Source organism: Xenopus tropicalis, chromosome 7 (genome assembly GCF_000004195.4).
Source record: "Xenopus tropicalis strain Nigerian chromosome 7, UCB_Xtro_10.0, whole genome shotgun sequence".
NCBI lineage: Eukaryota > Metazoa > Chordata > Amphibia > Anura > Pipidae > Xenopus > Xenopus tropicalis.
Genome location: NC_030683.2, coordinates 104755360 through 104778879, shown reverse-complemented (window position 1 = coordinate 104778879; position 23520 = coordinate 104755360). Strand labels below are relative to the sequence as shown.

General features: G+C 39.6%; 2 protein-coding genes across 4 annotated transcripts in view; one reads left to right on the top strand and one right to left on the bottom strand.

Moving 5' to 3' along the window:
• Positions 1-16761, top strand: part of cd37 (CD37 molecule) — a 58846-nt gene extending 42085 nt beyond the window's left edge. Inside the window, exons 4-9 of the mRNA NM_001015801.2 lie at positions 203-327; positions 2855-2929; positions 6351-6455; positions 7432-7638; positions 8194-8277; positions 14427-16761. Coding sequence (NP_001015801.2) covers positions 203-327; positions 2855-2929; positions 6351-6455; positions 7432-7638; positions 8194-8277; positions 14427-14504 — 674 coding nt within the window. The 3' untranslated portion in view covers positions 14505-16761. The remainder of the gene's footprint in view (positions 1-202; positions 328-2854; positions 2930-6350; positions 6456-7431; positions 7639-8193; positions 8278-14426) is intronic.
• Positions 16762-18539: 1778 nt separating this feature from the next.
• eps8l1 (EPS8 like 1) overlaps positions 18540-23520 on the bottom strand; it is a 44105-nt gene continuing 39124 nt past the window's right edge. For all 3 annotated transcript variants that reach the window (XM_004916236.4, XM_002938280.4, XM_031905900.1), the window contains 5 exons: positions 22813-22959; positions 22281-22380; positions 21272-21452; positions 20377-20509; positions 18540-19606 (listed from right to left, as the gene is read on the bottom strand). In XM_004916236.4, the coding sequence (XP_004916293.1) occupies positions 19520-19606; positions 20377-20509; positions 21272-21452; positions 22281-22380; positions 22813-22959 (648 nt within the window). In that variant the 3' untranslated portion in view covers positions 18540-19519. The remainder of the gene's footprint in view (positions 19607-20376; positions 20510-21271; positions 21453-22280; positions 22381-22812; positions 22960-23520) is intronic.

Sequence of the window (23520 nt, the reverse complement as noted above, 5' to 3'; positions counted from 1 at the left end):
AGTATTTCCATAAACCAAGAGAAAGGAGAAATGAAAAGTGAATATGCAGTTTCCAGGCTGTGTTCCAACATGTACATTTCTATGCTGTGTGATGTCTCCAGGCGAAGGCTGAGAGTTTTAAACACGAGCGAATGAGGGTGATTCAGCCATTGGTATTTGTATAACCTGTTTCTGATCCCCACCTTTGCCTTCTCTCCCTCAGGCTCCTCTGTGCCCACCTTAAAGGTCTGGTCGTATGTATTCTCGGGAGTGGGAATCCTCACCATGCTGCTAGGTTTCCTCGGCTGCCTCGGGTCACTCAAGGAAATTAAATGCCTGCTGGGATTTGTAAGCAAAATCATATGCATTTTTTTCTTCACAGCCATAAATAATCATGTCTAGACTGCAGCCACCCTGCTATTGATGATGTGCATGTTTAGGGGGTGCTGGGAACTGTACTTAAACTATGAGTGAGCCAAAAGTTGGAAACCTTTTGTCAGATTTTTCATGGTGCTTTTTCTCATATTAAAGTTATGGGTTTCTTGCTTATTACCTTATTACCTATATTGTAACAAAGCCCTGGCAAACACTGCCTCTGATTAAAGTATGTTCTACATGAAACATGACTGTCTATTTTGGATACCAGCTCAATTCCATGTCAGTGCTGCCCTTACAAGCTGTGCGCTCAACCCTTCTGCACCACTAACTTAGCCACTTCCCTAGTTGCCTGAGGGAAACATCTGCACCCTCCTGTATGCCTTAAACTAGGGTGCCCAGTGTACATGCAGAGGCAGCAGGAAGCCTGCTCCAGAGTGGTATTTGGGTGGGGCAATATTGACACAAAATGGAAGTGTGCAGTAATAATGAGTGCCAGGGTTGTTTGTATTTGTGGAGGGTCGCATATTACAGGCTTTGTGAAGCCCATCATTTAATTAACGGCACTGTCCTAGGTATACCCTTTTAGGGGTTAAACTACAACTCCCAGCACCTTGTGACTGCATTTGGTTGTTGTTGACTTCTGCAAGCTGTACTTCATGAACAGCACAAGGGCTGCATGTTGGGTAGCACTTGAGTAAAATCTTGTTATCACTATTTATTCCTGCTTTACCTATTATGCAACATACCTCTAGCTACTTCCCACTTGAGAGTCACCTTAATTGTATCTCATAAAAAGAGATTATTAGAGGGGACTTTTTATTAGGGCCACATTTTTACTTGATACAGTAAAGCACAAGGGCTGTCATATTGCTTGTTAAATCTAGCAGTCTGACCAGGAAATGTTTTGCATAGGGACGGCATAGGACTTACATGCACACCCAGCCCCATTGGGCTCACTAAAATATTGGCAGACCTGACACTGTAAAGCTGTATGGGAGTGGCTAATAGCCATTAAGTCCTGGGCCTTTTCTTGCAGGCACACGCTAGCTTCTTTGTCAGAGAAAAAGTGTAACTGATGCTTTTGCTGCAGTACTTGTTGCATACTTTCCCCACTCGTATTCACTTAGCTTGGCTTCTGCTGTGCTTCTCTTGATGGGTGTGCCCGGCTGGATACTATAATTGCTTCTTTTTATTCGTCACAAAATGACTTCAAAAGGCTTCATCTCTAATTTAATCAGGATCAAAAAAGAGAGAATAATTGTGTGCAATTATGTAAAAAAACTGCACATTTTATTATCCTGTATTTATAAAGTTATTCAGAGAGACTATACAACAGTGGAGCTTATGGTCTAAGGTCTCTAGCACATTCACAAACACTATAGTAGGAGCCAGTTAACCTGGCTGTATATTTAAACCGGAGGAACCCAGGGGGGGCATTCAGAATCTTCACAGGTAGTTTACTTCTACAGTATTTGAATCATGCACTTGGTTCTGCAAACCTTGATTTCCTTAATATTAGGAGGAAATAGGGTATCGGGGTGATCCATCCCCCCTCATGGTCACCTGTTTTTGGGCTTTGTCTCTTCCTATAGGTTAAGAATCCCTGTTCTAAAGGAATGAAACACAGATCCTGTAGTTTCACTGCACAGAAATAGTTAAAAGTGAAGAGACAGTTGATAAAGTTTTGGTTCTGCATTTGTGGTTAATGTGATATTTATATGAGTGGGGAACAAAAAAAATTCTATTTTCAAGCACGAAGGAAACAGAATGCATTGTGCAGCCCCTATAATCTCATGACAGTGAGTTTATCTCACATCGACTACATTTGACCAATTGTGCCCTGACATGCCCCTGTCTGACCAAAACCCTGCCAACTTTCCAGTAAATTACACCCACACGGGAGGTCTGCGGTCTGGGACAGTCCCCCAGAACCACTGTAACAATGGACGAGGCCATATTGCAAGTGAAATTAATTATTTTCATACTGCTTTTACATTTGCATGCGATTTGTTTATGATCACATATCATTTTGGTCAGTGTTACAGTTCAGCCACTGACTGAGAGATAGGTCTGTTCACTCTTTCGCAGTGACTATTAATCAGATTTTTTTTTTAATCACATTGCAACTTTGGTCCAGTGACGTGATTGCTATAGATTTACTGACAGTAACTAATACTTATTATATATAAAAACACCTTCCCTCCCATCACTGCCTCAACACTGCACTCCGCCCCATGTTCTGCATGGTGTCCATGGAAGAATGTCCATCAGCCATTCTTGAAAAGCTGGGAAATGCATTAGGCCTTGTGGTTCTACATCACAAACTTTCTTACCCATTTAAAAGGAACTAGACTAGTCTGTAAAACTGCTGAAGAGCTCACCAGACCTGAGCAAATGGTGCTCCTGTTGTTACCTTCCCCTCAAGCTTTGCATTTGTTATTTTAGACATTATTTACAACTTATACTTTTTCTAATCCTTGATTTTTTTTTTTTGCAGTATTTTGCTTTCCTTCTCCTGCTGTTTTCTGCACAGATCACCATTGGAGTGCTGGTATACACACAAAGAAATAGTGTAAGTATATATGTACATTTTAAATAATATAGATATATATACACACAAACACACAGATGCCAACTATATTGCGTGCAACTTGGCCATGCCCCATTATGCCCCTGGCCATACTCGCTAGCTGGGGCTGACATTGCCTGTGCCTGGGTTTGTTTTAATGGCAGGATTAACATCAATTCAGGTTCAAAGTACAGAGACTGCACTGTTATGGCAGGTGACTTTGTGCGAGGGAATCTAGGGCAAATACCGTACAATTGGTGTTGACATGTATACAACACACACATTTATTTACAATTTAGCTACTGACTAACCAGAAAAAAACATACTTAATGCATTAAATATCTGTTGGTCTTTGTGAGCCTCCTGCTAGTCATGCATGTGTATTGCTTTAAAGTATTGTCCATTGTATTAAATATTATTAATCAGTCACAATGTGGCATTTACACCAAGCAGGTGACAGCACTAGGCCCACCCTCCATTTGACAGGAAGTCCTGTGAGAAACAGCTCTGAGCTTTTGTGATAATATGGCAGCATTCTCCAGGCAGATCTTGCCTATCACACAGATGTGTATAGATGTTTGTGTGTGTTTTGCATTGTATTGGTCAAACAACCCTCACTATTAAATATCTGTATAGATAACAATTGCAAGAACATTAAATTGCCTTTCATAAGAGCTGTGTTCTACACTGTGTACATATAAACTAGATCACGTCTACGCCTTCACATATTCCAGCTCTATAGATATACAGAAAAACATCGGAAACCGCTAGTAAATGATATTTTGAATTCTTTGAAGAAGAAAAACCCAAGATATCTGGTCACTACTTTGGCTGTTTGGACAAATACATTGATTAAATATTATCAGCTTTAAATGACTGCATCCTCCAAAAATCTGCCCCAGCTTTGCTGGTTTGAAGGGGAGCTATCATGAAAGTGGAAATATAATACTAATAATATTTTCTACATAAAATCAGAAAAAAACTCTGTACAGTTTCCAAGATAATCAAATTAATATTTACTATCCCTTCTCTGGCCAATCTGTCACTCTTTTCCTCTTCGTGCAGAAGTTGGATTTAGACTTAGATTGACAGTTAGGCCTAATACGTGTTTTTGGGGAGCTCCCTACAAGATGTAACTCAACCTAACTTCAAATTAGGTGACTCTCTGTCACAAATCCCACCTTTCTACATGACATATTTGAGTTGGAGTTAATTATTTTGAAATAACTGAAATACATATGCTACTCAAGTGGAGCCTCTCCAAAAAATATACAGTAGACCTGTCAATCAAAATGGAAAAGTAACTTGATTATACAGACATTTTAACTGATTATATATTAAGGAAGCTTTTTCTTTCCATGAGATGAAGATTATATTACATTTTAGTTATCGCAATAGTTTGGCCTTTACAAGGGCTAATTACTCTTCATTCTGACATAATTACTGAAACTGAAAAACACATCAGTCAAACTGAACCCATCACTCCAAAATTCCTATTTATCTTATAATGGGCCCAGAGGTAGGCAGAAGCGATCCTGATTAAAAAAAATCCTTAAGAGCATCAACAAGTTTCAACTAATCCTCCCGGGCTTCAGAAATCAAAGACATCAAAGCACTACAATGTTTAATCAATAATAGCAGTAACAACGCATTTTATACTACTCCTACATACTCTCCCCTTTCCTGAAACTAAAATTTTGTGTATCTACAGGAAGAATTATTCCCACAAATGTGTAACTACTCTGTAATTACTCCATGAGGCGTCCGTTTACTAAACTATGACTTTCCGCAGGTTATCATGGGTGAATATTCTTGCGCCAGAATATTTGCCGCAGCAAAGTTAACTAAACATCGATGTACATGGAAATCACTGCGATCATTCACATTAACTGCGCAAACAAACCAATTGACTGATTAATTTTAGCGAGCTGCAAATTTTTTGGTGACAAAATAAGTTTGCAAATATTTCTGCTATAGAATAGTCTATAGTTTTATAGACTTATGGCGTTTCTTATGGCAATTTTTAAAGACAAATATATGGGCAGATATGCTTCTTCAACTTTATTGAACTTTTACACCCTGCCAATAAAATAGAAATGAAAAACAAAGATCAATGTTTCTTAAAAACTTGATTGAGTGAACTTACACTATATATATAATATATTTAAACATAATTATAAAAAAATATAAACATATTTGTTTTTCTCTCTTTCTCCTGTCAGCAATGGCTACAGAAACAGGAAAGAATGATGGGTAATAAAATAGTGTGTTATGGGATATTTCCTGCCCCTTGAGAATTTTCTGATGAAAAAATAGTTTAACGCTACTACATAAGTACTACATAGATTTTTTGTGAATATTTTGGTGATAATTTTGTCTTTATACCATTTCGCTGAACAGTAAACTTGGCGTTAATTACTACGTAGCATACTAGTGGAGAATAAGATAACTGGCAATCACATATTTTTGCTCCAGAATAATTGCAAATTTATATTTTTCGCCATTTAGTAAAATTGCGTTACCATATTTGCCGTTAATTTGTGACCAATTGTAACGCATTTTAGTAAAGGGACGCCATAGCTGAATATAATACTACTTTTTCCAGTGTATACTGCAGGGAGTGTTCCCAAATTGCACCTTGTGCTGCAGAAACAATGATCTCCCTGTCTGTAATGTCTGCATTGCACATTGACCATACAAGCTTTAGGCTGCCCACATGAGAGTTCCCACCCAGCATATTACACATACACACAATAGTTTGCATGCAGTCTATTACACATGATAGTTCCCCACTTATGTAATAATATGCACTGTATGCTCTGTAGCAGTAACCCTTAGCAACCAATAAGATCTTTGCTTTTAAACAGGTGACCAGTAAATGCTACCTGCTGATTGGTTGTTAGGGATTACTGCACTTGGGCAAATGAAGTGTCTTCTGTTACATAACCCCTTTATTAAGTCTATGTGTATATCATCAGTGATATTCCATGTTTTGACCCCTGCCTGTTCCCATCAACCCAAATGCTGCTGATGTGTATCATTCTCATCACCAGGGCAAGCTACTTACAACGTAAGATAGGATCAAAAATTAGCCAGACAGTAATTTTAACTTAGAATTTAATGTGTAATTGCACCAAGGGAAACGTTTCTCTTATTATCTGGGCATGAATAGGCATTGGCTATAATCTCAGTCTGCCATTTAGCAGAGATATTTGAGTGAAAAGGTGACTTATATATAACTAACTTCAGAACCGGCTTTATATTATAAATCTAATCCTGCAAATATTCTTTATGGCTAAGTAACTATCTATTCCCAGATCTTGCAGTGAAGCACTGAGAATGTTGAGTGGAAGGAGCGGTTGCACTGATTGACCTCACTGATTGCTTGCAAGCGGAACTTACCCTTTCATATATTTCCTTTTAGCTGAGCACCAGACTCGGTACAATTGTTGAATCTGTAATAAAGGACTATGGCCTATATGCAAACCAGACCGATTTGGAGGAAGGCTGGGACTTTGCTCAAGAAAAGGTATATAAACCAAATATTTCTACCATTATTCTCTGTTTTAACAATGCCAAACTCTCTACTGGTCTAGATTTATCCAGAATGTAGGAAAAGTCTTAGTCTAAAAAGAATATATAAAGCCTAGGAGGAGGCTAGGCCTAAGGGCAATGGGCAAACTAACATACCAATCTGTTGCCTACCATTGTTGCCTCTAGCAACTGCATCTCCCATCTTTACATGATTGATACAGGCAATAATGACGGCTGATTCTTGTGCTTTGACACGAGGCCTCTGCTTTTTCCATTGTAGTAATACATTTTAAAAGAATATGATTAAGGGGGTTGCTCAACTTCAGGTTAACTCTTAGTATGCTGAAGAATGGACATTTCTTAGCAACTCTTCAACTGGTAGATTTGCCTTCCTCTTCAGACTCCCCATAGCACATGTTTAGTGCAGCGTATTCTGTGTTGGTGGTGGTTTTTACAGTTTTTAAATTTCAAGATGAAATCACACAAACTAAGTAGTGATGAGCGACCCTGTCCCGTTTAGCTGCGCTGAAAAATGTGGCGGCTACTGCACAACTTTTTTGAATCGTGCAAATTTTTGGATGTGACCATGACTTACTTCACAGGGCAGCAAATTATTTGATGTGACCAAATCTTTTTTGATGCAACCGTGACTTTTGTTGCGCCCAAACTTTTCTATAGAAAAATTAACCAGTGGTGAAATGCAGAAATTCGGATGGAATCCATGCCTGTGATAAAATACGCTCATCACTAAAACTAAGCTCCACTTCTGTCTGTGTGTATGAGACCCCACTGTCTACCATAAAGGCTCACGGAATATAACAGGGCAAAAAATGTTACTCTTTCTCCTAGGTCTTGCTTCTTCTTGTTTTATCTTACCTTGGTCGTCTCTATTCCCTCCCCATTCACTCTCACTTCTCTCATTCTTCTGATTATTCCTACTGTCCCACATACTGAGCTGATTAATCCCGCAGATGCAGTGCTGTGGCTGGTATACTCCAGATGACTGGATGAAAAATCAGAAGATCCAGAACACATCAGTCAGCCTGTATCCTTGTTCCTGTAGGAATGTCTCTGCTTTCCACACAAACAGCAGCGCTAACTCGTCCACGGAATTCCCTGAAGCAAAGGCCGGATTCTGCACCACTGGTGCCAGAGAGAAGTGGCCAGTCTATCAGACAGTAAGTTCAACTTAATAGCCACAAGTATGGTTGCCACCCAGCCAGTATGTCACTGGCCTAGCTGGTAAAATAGCCAATATACTTGCTGGTAAAGTTGTAATTCCTAGTTGTTCAGCCTCTGACCCACCACTGATCTGCCCCGACTCCCCCTCCATCCTGCCCAATAACTCTTTTGCACTGCCTTCTAGCTGATTCTCCCTCTTCTTTGCCTGATGGTATAGCAGGTCTGCCCCCAATTGCATCATAGGTTCACCCATGTTGCATCATAGACCTACCCCTCTTGGTCACTCCTCCACATCATCAGCTGGTAAGGGTCCCACAAAAGGGTGGCAACCCTAGCCAAGTGTGTTCACATTTAGATTAATAAGTAGACTAATTTAAATATGGATAAGTCATGGGAAATGTCTAACTTCTCCCTGGCTGGGGGCCTTCCCTCTCCGGGTTCCTTGTTAATTACAGCAACTCCTGGAGGTCACAAGTTGGTTGCACTGTTTGTAGATAATTATGCCTTGGATACTGAACTACATCTTTCTTTCATGTCACTTTTCCCACCAGGGTTGCATGAACACGCTGCAGGCATTTCTCCTAAATAACAGCATCACCATTGTTGGCGTGTGTATAGGTATCGCTCTGCTGGAGGTGAGTAGTATATTGAGCAATCACAGTTGGAATTACTAACTACACATTAATCTATTGTGCTATTTTAGGAGGAAATTTTATTGTAGTACAGGTAACCAACCCAAAACAAAGTGGAGAGCCTTTACCGCAGTAAAGCTTGTGAGCATTGAGATTTATGGGAAAAACAAAGTTCATGACCAAAACAAATAAACGTTTGTATGCGCAGAACTAACAGTGTCAGTAGTATAACATGTTAGAAATGTGTTGACAGTAAGAATGTGACTCAGCTACAAGGCACTTTAATCCCTAATGGTTTTGTGTGCTACAGGCGTAATGATCTCTCTTGTAAGCTTACAGCTGTACTCTTTTCTCCCCATTATTGGATTAACAAGCTATTGCCATCAAGATGAGGACATTAGTTTCATTACTCCAGTGAAGGGCCTAGAAGGAAGCCCTGCTATCTATTGGGGATATATGCCACCCAAATTACTACTTAGTAAGTTTCACTAAATAGGTTGTGATTTCAGGCTGCTGTTTCCATGCAATTCATACAGGAAGCAATGCGGCACTTATGAGCATCTTGATGCTACATTTTTAGCAAGGGAGGCCTGTGGCTGCAACTGTTTCACGTGCCATCACCCTAATATGTTTTTTTTTATTAAAGCAGCAGGATGATAAATAATGCAGAATGTGCCATTTATAGACTGGAGTAGGGGGCATAGTGTCTAGGGCAACACCTATAGATGTTGTGTCCATCTCCCTGGTTGCATTCTGTGTGTATAATATGTAATTATTAATTATTATCGTGATTTTTTTCACATTTACCTCAGTTCCTTCAGTTCCTGGGCCATGTGCTGGTTTTGATTCTAGAGAAAAAATTAACTAGAAGTTCTTCGGATGATATTCTCTTCTTCCCCGTCAGGTTTTGCCTCGTGTGATACGATTGCCGTGCTTCCCTTTCCTCTTTATTTTCTACAGTGGTGGCTACTGAGTAGGGATGCACCAAATCCAGGATCCAAGTGCCTGGCCCAGCCAAATCGGAATCCTTAAAATCATATGATGCACGAAGCACCTGCTTCTATTTAACCCTTCATTGCCTAAAAATTACAATTTGGATTCGGTTTGGTATTCAGCTGAATCTTTTACCCAAAAATAGTGGATTTCATGCATCCCTACTGTTGGGCAATAGATTTTAACTGCCTCTTGAACCCTGAAATGCCACAAATGCACATGTAGGGTAAATATACTATAATATACTAAATAAACCTTATTTATTGGCTTTGTCTTCTATAAGTTTAGCTGAGACAAGTTAGTGTGGAGGTTCAGCTTACTGCATGTACAAAACTTTCTGTACTGCCATATATAAAGCTACCTCTTTTAATTCCATATATATATATATATATATATATATATATATATATATATATATTATAAAGCTGTACTCTATATAATGCTAGCTTTGGGCTGGGTTTCAAGCAGGCAGCAAGCAGGCAGAAACTGCTGTTTTTCTTTGCTTGACTCAGCTTTCTGGTGTTGTTGTACTACTACTTTTAGGATCCATCAGTAATACAAGCTGACAATTTATTGATTAAACTGTTTAAAATCCTCCTTTACCCCTTAATGATACATGCATAACACAGGGCGTTAGATATGGAGCCCTGCAGAAACAAAAGTGTCAAAATTCAGTTGTGGGCTAAACAAAGGGGGCTGATAGAGCAAAGTTTGTTTTAGGAAACACACAACACACTTGCGCTATTGGGTCTCCCTATTCCTGTTCACTGACACAGGCTGATTTCTGTTCCTTTTTTCTGTTCCATCCCAACTCCACGTGGTGCCAACTCCCAAACAGAATGGGGCATTGCGTAACAAATCAGCTTATTTGGCTTGGGTTTCTCTTCCCTTCTGTATAAGCACAAGTGTTTATCCTCAGAAACATTTTGCCATGCTCGCCTAATTTAAAGTTCCTCTTTAAAGACCCACTAACCTTAAAAATGTTATTGGTTGCATTGTGCTTGGCACATTGGAGTGATTATACTCGGGGTGCCCTGCCTGCCTGCTGTTTGAGTTTCCTTTCTTTCTCAATGAACTCCTGTGTTGACCCTTTTCTTCCCTTCTCTTTGGCGTTGTGTGGACTGGTCATTGCCTCTGTTCTGAGCAATATTGCATGTAGTAGTCAGTAGTTATTTGGCCTACAGTTTTAAAAATATATAAAATAATATAGTAAATATCCAATATGATGACAAGGGAGTGAAACCAAGGCATATGAAGCAAAAATGCTGCCATTCATATTATTTATAGAGAAAAACTAAGCAAATTTTAGTCTTTTTGCATTGCCTGGGTGTGCCCACTAGATGTCGCACTTTCCCAATTATTTTTCAAAAGGGATTTAAGCCCTTAATTTTATTATAAGTGACCTGTCTGTACTTTTCTTGTCAGACATAATACAAGCTCCCATTCCAGCCTCAAATTATATATATTATTCACATCCACTCTAATTGTTGCCAATTTAAATACTAGGCCTGATGAAACTCTGTATGGAAAGGCATAAACGTAGTAGGTTTCATAGGTTTAAAATCACAACTCCCGGCATCCTGTCAGCTTGAATCTCACTTTTACATATGTGCTGCACTGAATAATGCCTTTTTAGGCAAACTGAAGAAAAACTCAGAACAGAGGAACGGCCATTTTACTTGAATGTTGTTTGTAACCAGCTTTTGTCTGTGACCCACAGAGACCTCTATGGAGAATACTGGCAAGGTAAATGTACAGTTATTATTTATGGATCCCATATGGGCCAGTCCTGAAGAACAAAGTCCTTATTGTAGGTTCACCATGAATAAGGGAATATACAGACAGCAATATTATAGTGCATTGGTCCCAAGAATATTGGGCCTGTAATGCAGCACATGTTAAAAAGCACTGCAGCCTGAACATAGAGCAAGCTCCTAATCTGCAGATGAACTAAAGCAGCAGTTATGGTGTTAGAGAGCCAGCACCAGCAGCACCAGCAGCACCACCATTACTTTGTCTTCCCCACTTGGACAGAGAAGGTGGAGCTGTAGCTCTCCATGTCCTGCCAAGGAAACGTCTGACATTGGGAAACCATGCGGCGCATGTTGCTTTAACTGTAAAACTATTTTTGTTTCTGATCCTTTTTATGTTTTGAGTCAGGGTTTTACCTTTTAACACCTCAGTAGCTTGACACTGCCCCCTGCTGGCTGCTGAGCAAAATCTGTTCATTTAAAATGGGTTGAAAATGTGTTTTTTTGAAGTTAGATTTTCTGCTTGCCTAAGCACTGGGTCAGTTGTATCAGGGCAGATTTACTAAGCAGCAAATTCTGTTAACTTGATTAACCCCTGCTAATTATTTACCAAGGTGCCATTTCTATGAACTGGAAAACAATAGTTCTGGGCTGAATTGTGGAAAAGTTGAAATCTAAACTTGGTGCTATAATTAAACAGGTTACCTAGGAGATGTGTTTAATTAGTAACATTACTGAAGTGCATTGAAGGGTTTTCAAGTTTTACAGAGAACAATATTCAGTGAATTCAGTGATGTGCCCAGGTAAATACATATGATAGGTTTGCTTTGGTACATCTTTAATTGTGGGTCATTTTATTTTTTGGTATTTGTAGGGGGGAAGGGGGTTATACCTATGTGTTGGGAGGAGTGATCAAACCTAGTGCATGGTAGGTAGGGGCACCCAAAAGCCCAGGCTAAAGCAGCAGCAGCCATAGGGGCCTATGTGGCCTAGAGGAGCACCATTAACATGCCTATACAGCTGGGCTTCAAGTGATAACACTAGCACGGGGGATCCTTAGAGATGGTAGAATAGGAAATTGCTGTTACTTCATAATTCAGAGCATTGGGGGACTCCAGGAATTCCCCTGTATTATTCAGCTAGCTGCCCTTGGTATCAGAAACCCACTCTTCTTTATACTATCCTCATAATTCAAATAGGACATCACCCACTACCAATTGCTCTGGGCTCATGTAAAGAGGCTACAAGGTCAGTTCTCAGAGCTCAGCAGCAATTTTGAGCCTCTCGTGCAAGTTTCTGGTTCCCTTATAACTTATAAGGGGAAGCTGACATTTAATGAACTCATTCTAAACTGAACTTTAATGAACAAAGTCATTCTTTAATTGTATATGAATGCCTCAGAGCATTTTATTGCTATCAGGCCTACCAAAAGCAACCCTATGGGCTCGGTAGTATCAGTGACAGCTTGTGGCTACTGACACTAATATGTGAATGTGGGCACAGAAGGTAGGGATAAAGCAGCAGTATTCAGCCAAAACCTGCAGGCTATAACAGGCAGTATGTATATGTTATTTATATAGTGTTACTTATAAACACAGACCTGTGCTTTATAAACAGCTTTGGGCTGTGACTGTGTTCATTGAACTCAGCTGCTATTTAATGCTGCTAAAGCTACAATGTCTGAGACCCTCTGATTGTAGCAGGTAGCGCTGTGCCTAGACTTTAAGGTAATGTTAACCAAAGGTCTTCAGCAGTATTATTAGGCTTACAATTTCAGGCAGTAGCAAACAGTGTTATAAATAGAGATGCATAAAAGGAAAAAAGGAACTGCATAACGTTAAAGCACAAGAATTGCTGTAGCCGGTTGGTTTATTTAGGACTTTACAGGAAGGGCATGCACATTTTGCATAGGCTTCTGCCCCTTAAATAATTAAATAAACAAATAAATGTTAGAACTGGAACATCAGGCTATATTAGCAATCATCTAGATTTTTAAGTGTAGTATTATTTATCTGAGACCTTTAGGCTGTAGCCTTATTCTCCTGATACATTTACTGTGTAGCATTATACATTATAGACCTTCAGGCTGTACCATTATACATCTGAGACCTTCAGGCTGTACCATTATACACCTGAGACCCTCAGGCTGTATCATTATACACCCGAGACCTTCAGGCTGTACCATTATACACCTGAGACCTTCAGGCTGTACCATTATATATCTAAGACCCTCAGGCTGTACCATTATACATCTGAGACCTTCAGGCTGTACCATTATACATCTGAGACCTTCAGGCTGTACCATTATACATCTGAGACCTTCAGGCTGTACCATTATACACCTAAGACCTTCAGGCTGTACCATTATACATCTGAGACCTTCAGGCTGTACCATTATACACCTGAGACCTTCAGGCTGTACCATTATACATCTGAGACCTTCAGGCTGTACCATTATACACCTGAGACCTTCAGGCTGTACCATTATACATCTGAGACCTTCAGGCTGTACCATTATACACCTGAGACCTTCAGGCTGTACCATTATATATCTAAGACCCTCAGGCTGTACCATTATACACCTGAGACCTTCAGGCTGTACCATTATACATCTGAGACCTTCAGGCTGTACCATTATACATCTGAGACCTTCAGGCTGTACCATTATACATCTGAGACCTTCAGGCTGTACCATTATACATCTAAGACCCTCAGGCTGTACCATTATACATCTGAGACCTTCAGGCTGTACCATTATATATCTGAGACCTTCAGGCTGTACCATTATACATCTAAGACCCTCAGGCTGTACCATTATACATCTGAGACCTTCAGGCTGTAGCATTATACACCTGAGACCTTCAGGCTTTTGAATCTGAAGTTAAAATTTGTAAAATGGGTAAATAATTTTGTCTGGATAATATGTACCTTTTTAAATTAATTTTGTCACATGCATTTTTATATTCTTATAATACACAAGAGCCATGGATATCGTGCAAATGATATCCTTATAATTTGTGCTTAGTGATATCATTTCTATCACATAGTTTGTTGGACACTTGCCAATTATAATAATGTACCCCCTATTGTAAAATATTAGGATATTAAATGTCACCTCACAGTTCCATGACCTGTATAAAGTGCTTGTTCTTGTGCCTTAGTATGCTTATGGAGCAGTTATAGGGCACAACTTTCAATATAAAGGATAACAAGAGTGGTGTAAAGGTGATAACTAGGATGATAATGTCAGGGAATGCTTCATATCAAAAGTTCTACCCTATAACTTTCTCAACTGACTAGCACTGTACAAAAAACTTTTTGTGGTCCTGCTGATTGGCCTCACAGAGTTACTTTGTTATCACAAATCTATGTATCTCTAATACAGAACCTTTTCCTGCTCTTTTCTAGCTCTTTGTCATGACGTTGTCGATGTGTCTGTGTAGAAACCTGGACCAAAACTACAACAAGCTGGCCCGCTACTCTTAGGTCACATGTCTTCTTCATTTGCGCAGTTTGTTGAGGACAGAAGACATCAATGTACAGCCAAGCACTTGCGTATGGACTTTCTGCTTCCTGTTTCGCCAAGAACATCTCCAAAACTGTATATTACCTTTCAGGTTCTGCCTTGCATAGATTATTTAATCAATTTAAGGTTTCAAGGTTGGAAACAGGCCACTGTCACCTTAACCTATCACCAGGGCCCAAATCCTGAGCTGCAGACCACTAGCCCGGAGATGTCCTGATCTGTCACAATTGCTCTTGATGGACTTTGTCTTCTTCTCAACGCCAGAAACTGTGTCACAGACATTTCCTCAGAAGGACTTTTAGTTAGTTTTTCTCTAATGTAACAAATATCATGGGGTGATTTAATAAAGGGCTACCACTTTCAGTATTTCACACCATAAAGGGCTGCAGCGGGCTGTCTTAGTGACAACCAACTGCTGCCCAAAGCTGATAATGTTGTCATTTCCATGGCTCAGTGGTGACATCTAGGGGTCACTTTGTATCTTTCCAGACTTTTTTTATAGTAGGGTACAAAATGTAAAGGGTTAGTCTTTACAAGATCTATTGATAATCATTTAATCTTATTTCTCAAAACGGCCAACTTTTGACAGTTTGGTTACCTATCATAAATTTATTTGAAGGTTATTTTTGTAACTTTAAATAAGCAATTTAGGTCAAAGATATATTAGTTACATGAGTTTGTTTAGCTCCAACACGAATAAGTTTTAATGAATTTGGCCGTTCCTGCGGGTGTGCTCCTGACAGTCACTGGGTCCCACAGTGAAATCGTTTCAGGTTCTCCAAGTCCTCAGAATTTTGGGTTTCCATTCATGTAATGAGCTGTATCACTCGCTGCTCTTTATCCATCCTGACGCAATACAGCCCATTCTGGCAGCGCTATGCTGGCAGGCAATGTGGGAGCAATGTTGTGCAATAGCTTCTAGGCAAAAAGGCTGAATTGTGGCTCTGCCTGCAGCACTGAGGGCTACAGCAATAAGGGAGCTTTGCCATATTGTACATTCATTTTGTAGCCTTTACTGTTTTTTTTAATAGATTTTAAAAGACATAACTCATGTCATGTTTTAGGCTTCTCGTAAATGGTTAAACCTTCCTGTAGAGGTGACTGTATATGTTATCTAAATGTATATAAGCCAGTTATCTGTAAGTGTGCCATTACACATTCACTGCTAACAATCCCCAATAAGTTGCCATAGAGCTTATTACACAATATAACACTGAGCAGCCCCCACCCCAAGTAACCAATGCCAGCCAATCAGGCATTTTATTTCTGAATTACCTACCAGACCGACAAAGGTGAATTCTGGATTGGTCGCTACGGGTTACTGCTCTGAGGCCAGTTTGCCCAGTGTTAGTGAATGAGCCTAGAATGCCTTTTTTGTGATTATGTTAAAGAAGAAGTTGAAAATATTACAAAGCAGGCAGGTAGGATGGTACAATAGGAAACATGCAGGGAGGCACTGAACCCACAGACCGATGGCACATATAACGCTTCTATGGCAGCAGATTTCCACCATTCTGCATACTGCCTGCCATTAACATAAATGGAAACCATCTGTCGCTGCTAAAAAGTCACACTTGCCCATAGTTAAAATGGTGTATGAGAACAGTATAGGTCAGCAGTGAAGGGAAAAGCAGAGAAGCTGATTGGGCAAAAAAGAAGGAAACAGGGACTGTTTCCCCTGGAAAACCTGTACGGAAAAACTCATATACAGAAGTATCATGCAAATCCGCTTAAAAGATATAATGTAAAATAAATATATTTTTGAAAGATTAGTTCCCCTTTAAAGACTAATTCTACATTTATAAGTGATTCTTTTACAACGGAATGCAGTTTACACAATGTACGTTGTACAGAACTGTCTTGCCTGTATTTCTGAGCTTTCAGTATTGTCGAGTGATTGTTGTTGGTTTTTTTTGTTATTAATTTGTATACAGTTTTGTATGTTTTTCATATACAGCAGTATTTGCATGGAATTTAATAAATAACTACAAACTGTTCATTAGTTTTTTGTGCATTTCCCTTTAGTGCCAGGCTGTATCACCGCCATTGGCGCTGTCTGACTGTACATTGAATGGGAAGGAGGCAGGACCAGCATATAAACTGCATTAGACATCTATAAATTGCACTTGCTGTTGTTTTCTAAATCAGGACATCTATTTGTTTTTCTTATTTGCAGTACAAGTATGGGATCTGTTATCTGTAAACCTGTTATCTAGAAAGCTACTAATTATTATTATTATTATTATTATTATTATTATTTCCCATAATGATTCAACTTTTGTTCTCTGTAATAATAAAACCATACCTTGTACTTGGGTCTAACTTACATAAAATGAATCCTCATTGGAGAAAAACCAATCCTACTGGGTTTGATTAATGTTTAAATGTTTTTTTAAGTAGATTTAAGGTATTTAAGAGATCCAAATTTTGGAAAGATCCCATATCCAGAAAACCCCAGGTCCCACACATTCTGGATCACAAGTCCCATACTTGTACTTATATTGGCCAGTTTAGAGCCAGGCCAAATAGTTTAGGCTCCCAAAGTAAATCCATGGCTTGCAGCACATAGGCCATGGATACAGCAGTAGGCAGTATATCAGATAACTATGATAGTGTCAGGCATCATTCTTATATATGATGCTGCCCTAGGCATGCCCCTTAGCTGCCTTCTCTCCTACCCAACTCAGTTCATGTCCAATACAGTCTATGTGCACGCGCCAATCCAGTAGGAGGGGAGTATCCCCCTGCCCATTCAGCTCCACCACCATTCTGCTGCACATATTCAGTAGCATGCTAGAAGGGCTAGAAAAAAAAGAGGACGCCCCCCCCCCCGCAGCTGCTGCCCTAGACAGTGGCCCTCAGGTGCCTATATAAAAAATATGGTCCTGTCTGGGTATTGTCTTGGTAATTAATTTAGCCTGACCCTGGACAGAAGTGCAAAAGCACTAAAGCTGGCCATACACGAACTAATATTATTGTACAAAGATATACGACCAATGGTCACAGGAAAGATCGTAATTGTAAGGTATATGGCCACCTTAAGGGGCAGAGAATTTCAGAGCTGTGCTCTGGATAAAACAATCCAGTATGAGGTGCCCAGAACAATGTTGGTGGGTACAAAGTAGCCCTGTCCTTAACACCTGGCATAGGGAAGTACTGGGCACCCACCTGCCCTCCCTAACTTGTGGCACACATAAATGCCTCCTCCAGTGCTGTATTGATGAGGCAATCAAGGTGTCTGAGGCATTAATTCTGCTACTGCAGTGCAGAGAGCAAAGTATGGAAAACATGGGGGACTGCATCATTTTTTGCACTTTGCACCCTGCCCTTTAGGTAGTAAATGACCTCAATTTTAGCATGTTTCACTTGGGATGTAAAGCTCTACAGTATTTTCTTTTTAAGCCTTATATTTAGAAATAAATGTTGTTATTTTATACCCTACAGCCAGCCAACCATTTTTAAAAATACACGCATATAACCTAAAATGCATGGCATATAGTAACTCAGAATATTCTTAAAGGAACAGTAACACCAAAAAATGAAAGTGTATAAAAGTAATAACAATATAATGTACTGTTGCCCTGCACTGGTACAACTGGTGTGTTTGCCTCAGAAACCCTACTATAGTTTATATAAATAAGCTGCTGTGTAGCCATGGGGGCAGCCATTCAAAGGAGAGAAGGCACAGGACTTAGCAGATAACAGACAAACCCCCATTATATGGGGCTTATCTACTAGTTATCTGCTATGTAACCTGTGCCTTTTCTCCTTTTTTCCAGCTTGAATGGCTGCCCCCATGGCTACACAGCAGCTTATTTATATATTAGCTTTTCTGTAGCAAAAACACCAGTTTTTTGCAGAGCAACAGCACATTATATTTTAATTACTTTAAAACACTTTAATTTTTTGATGTTACTGTTCCTTTAAACATAAAGCTCACTACATTGTTTCCCATTTTTACTACTCCTCTGTCCAAGTAAAAATAAACTCTATAATTCAAAGAAATATACAGCCCAGTAAGAGAGCCCTTTTAATTTTGTTTTATGCATTTAAATACAGAAAGACAGACATTTAAATAAAAAAGAGACATTTTAAGACAACAGGGTTCCAAAAACCACAATAAGATGTTACAGGTCCCCACCAAATAGCTTGCAGTTTTTGGCTTGATCATTCAGCCATTCTATCCTGACTGGACAAATGTAGCAGTACCCTGCCTAGGCAAGGTTCGGGGAGTTCATATTATCACTTCTCTGTGACTTGAAAAAATCATGAAATAATGTATAATAGGGGCAAAGTGTGCTCCAGGTACGGTAACCAGGGGCTACCAATCAGACGTTTGCTCTCAAAAAAAATGTCCAGTAACTGCTGCCTTGTTGCTATTGGCTTCTAGAACTGGAGCAAGCTTGGCACCTGTTATAAGGTTACCATCCAATATATATCTTATTGCACTGTATCTCATAGCTCCACATGACGATATCTAGAGTCCCAGCTTATGGAAAACCGATGCAGAAGTTTCTAGACTCGCAGCATATAATATATTTGCCCTGGGGGCTCCTTAAAGAGAAACTTTAGGAAACCGGTTTCATTAACTTTTAAAGCCCAAGAGATAGAACGAAACACTGTAATTCCAAGTAACGAAACAAGAATCTTCAAGAGGATGATGCAGAAGGGTCAGTGCTATAGGTATGTAGAGAATCCTTATCATTTAAAGCTTTTCTTCTACAGACTTAACAACTGGACTGCAGAAGTCTCCTTGATGATTAAAGGCCACATTCATCCTGTGATCAGTTACTCCAATGAACCAGTTGTGTCACAACAGGACTCCGCAAATCCATTAAATGTTTCTACTGTGCGGATCTGGCTTTGGCATATAGATACTTACTGTAGTTAAGTTTATACATATACATAATATATATATATATAGATACTCTTTGGGATGAGATAAATAGAGTCTTTATTAAGTCCATGAAATTCCTCAGAAGGTTCCTCTTTCCCCATTCGTGTCCACCCTTTTCTTCTGTCTCTCCATCACAGCCTCCAGCTCGGAGATCTTCTTTGAGTCCTGGCATATCAACAAATGAGTGTCACGTGACATAAAATTTTTCAACCAGGAAACACATTGCCTAATAACATCTCCCAACATTTTAAAATGACTGAAGGTGGATAACATTGGCTAGCTGGATTTTGCTCCTGGTCAGCTAACTCGGGTTAACTAACAGAAATGTAACTAGGTTAATTAGCCTTCATACTGGACAATACTATTCTGAGGGTAAGGAATACATCTATGGTGGGAACAGAAAAGCTTATATGGGAACTTGATGAAGCAGCATCACCTACCAGCACTAGAGCGAGGAATCCACAGGTACCACAGGTTGAAAAACACTATTTTATCACATTTTAACATGTGCTATTACTGCTGATTATTATTTTGTGCTGACATATTAATTTCTTCTCTGTTCTCTGTAGCCGTGGTACTGGATAGACATTCTAGAGGACAAACTCTAACCACAAGGTTATGTTGCAGGTCCACCTTACTAAGCTATACACATTCAGGTTGAGGCTCCATCAAATACATTGTGAATGCCATAGAAGGTGGCAAGACAGTGCTGCAGCACCCCTCCCCCCCCCACACACATACCACCATGCACCAATCTCTAGATGCACTAATCTCTCTAGAAGGCATTAGCAAATCTGCCATAGTATATGAATAGGCATAGATCACATAATTTTGCCAATTTATGTTTTCAGCTCACTAATAAACCATTTTACTATTCTCAGCAGTCCCTCTGCTCAGTACAATCTAGTTGATGGCACTCTGTTATCAAAAATTACCTCAAGAAGAGCTTTCTGCACCATGACCTGGCTGTATACTCTAGCTCCTTCTTCAGGACACACTGCCCTAAATTCATCCTTTCTGAGAGAGAAGAGCTGAACCCCATTCAGCACTCCCAGGGAATTCACAGTCCTGCAAACAAGAAGAACATGTCATTTTCTAGAGTAGGGCAAACAGTCAATTCTCCTGGGCCACCAGCATCAGAGGGACCCCTTACGGTTCCCAGAAAAGTGGGTCCGATAATTCTACAAGCAGCCAAAAGCTTTTACTAGGTTCTTGGTACCACAAAAATGGCACACCAGCCACCAGCCTGTACCACATCCAGCCCACTCTATACTATACCTATAATTACAGACACTGGTGGCTGTTTGGCAATATGGAAAAAAATGTTAAATGACATTGTATAAGCATGGGGTAATAATAGCATTAATAATACAATAGAATTCAATCTATTAAATTGTTTGTTTCCTTAAAAGGGAAGAATATGTTTATGAAATGTCATCTTTCAGTTATGTACAGGAGGAGCTTGTCTTCTATAAAGACTGAAGCTTATCTCAAGTAGTTTATAAATCCTTTCAGACAGTGGTTCCCAAACTAGACGGCTGGGTGGAGTGGAGCATGAAGTCTTAAGGCAATTTAGGGATAGGTTTAGGAGAATGTTTATATGCTCTTCTAGATACACCAGGCAGTGGTTCACAGACTTTGGCTTGCAGGGCTCAGCTTGAAGGCCAGTTAGTAAGAGGTTTGGGGTGAATGACTATTTGCTTTCCTGGATACACCCAAGATCAAATTTTGGAACTGGGAATAAAAGCTTGCAAACCCAAACCACGCTTCCAAATGGAAGGGACAGATGTGCTACAATGCACTTTAGTGGAACAAGGAGACAGTACTTACAGTGTGTTGAAACCTTTGGCCTGCAACCATGCAGTGACCTCAGCCGGGCTTGATTCATCGGTCAGAGGGATGGAAGTGTCTGGCATCTTTTGTATATTCAGGTTCTTCTGTGGCGCTGTGCGACCATTAGCCAGCCGGAGAAGCAGCTCCTCGTTCATGCTGCTTATTCTTTCCATTTTGCCTGGCAAAGAAGCATAATATGCGCTGTGAATATGTCGCTAATTTATTTAATCTATGTAAGCAAGGACTGGCAACCTGATGAGCTGGGAATGGTAACTGCTTACCCACACCTGCAACAACATGGTAAGGCTTGAGTGGCCAATGCCATATACATTTCTAGATCTGGTAGAGCTAACCTACTGTTGATTAATCAGAACTCCCAGCATTCCCTGACATTTTTATTCAAAACTTTAGAATATGAATTAGGCACATAAACCATGAAGTTGGCATCCAAGGGCATATATGTTGAGATTTAACTCTGGGCATTTGTTTTGATCCATTGTGGTTGGTTGCATTGTTTGTTCTTATTGACCCCCAAAGCATATATTTATGGGTAGCAATATAGAAATGTTACAGCTGAAAATAAGTTATGAGTCATTTACTATGAATCCAGACAGGCACAAGTGAACTAGGAACCTCGGGAAAGGTTTACAGAGCATGGAGTACGTGCTAGAATTTATCAACAAGAAACAAGAGAAACTAGTGCAAAAGTCAACTTAGTATAAAGGAGGGGGAAGTGGAATGCACAAAGCCTGTTACCTCCTTTAAAAAACTAGAACAAATGGTTTTATAGAACAGTATATGGGACCTGTTATACAAAAAGCTCTGAAATATGTCATTTCCCTTTGAAAACAAGGTTTTTCCATTCTTGCTGTTTTGCTTTTTTCTATAGTAATAAAACAGTGGCAGGTCATTCCTCGATTACTGTGTACATTGCAGGCACAGTTCTCAGTCACATCTAGGCAACTGGAGGCATGGGCGTTACATATAACATGGAAGGAGGTCTCACCTTGTTCAGTTATCTGTTCCTGGTTCAGTCCATTGCTTTGATCCCATGAGTTTCGAGCAATACCATTTGAAGGTTTTTTTGGTGGTTTTGGAGGTGGTACCTAGAATGGCATAATGAATATATGATATATATCATTGTAACTGCCAACCTGATCATACAGGTTATTTGGCGCAGTAGCACACAATTTAAAAATCTGAAGTTCACTTATACTACCTAGGGTTTAATTACAGGCAACCAATCAGAATTTTGCTTTCATGCAACTGACTGATCAGAGCTAACTGTTCGGTTTATCACAACAAGGTACAACACTGCATATACAAGCACAACTACCTACACGTACATTCCAACCAGGGGTCCGGCATTCAGCCCTCCTCGTGCAGTTAATCTACATTTACCAGCATCACCTGACAGCCTTCAATTATCACTAGGTGCAGGGAATTGCAGTTTAACTGTATCTGATTGTCTATGGATTTGGTGTACTTTATATCATACCGACTTGCCATTGAACTATTACACAGTCTTTCTGATGTACCTTGCTGGGGCTTGATTGCTGGGAGCCATTAACATTTGCTTTGTTGGCATCTGTAGCAGTGTAAGGGGCAAGAATGTTGTAAGGAACATAACCAATCTGTCCAAAGCGATTCTGAACCTTCCACCACTTTTTGGAGTCATCAATGACCTGCAAAGATAAAAAAAATATTAATATAATGGAGCCTTTACCCATACACAGGTATGGGATCCGAATTACTCTTAAAACATATTTCCTTTTACTCTGTAATAATAATAATGTACTTGTACTAGATCCTAACTGAGATATAATGTATCCTTACTGGAAGCAAAACAATCCTATTGGGTTAATTTTTAGTACACAAAGTAAAGTATGGAGACCTGAACTACAGAAAGACCCCTTATCCGGAAAACCTCAGTCCCCAGCATTCTGGATAACAAATCCCATACCTGTATATCATAGATTATCGTGTTTATTATATGGCTTTTAGGCAAAAGGGGAAAAGCCTCTAAATGCATACAGTGTATAGACCCAAAAATATCCTTTATATTCTGTATATGTACAGGTATCGGACCCCTTATCCGGAAACCCATTATCCAGAAAGCTCCGAATTACGGAATGCCCGTCTCCCATAGACTCCATTTTAAGCAAATAATTCAGAATTTTAAAACTGATTTCCTTTTTCTATGTAGAAATAAAACAGAACCTTGTAATTGATTCCAACTAAGATAT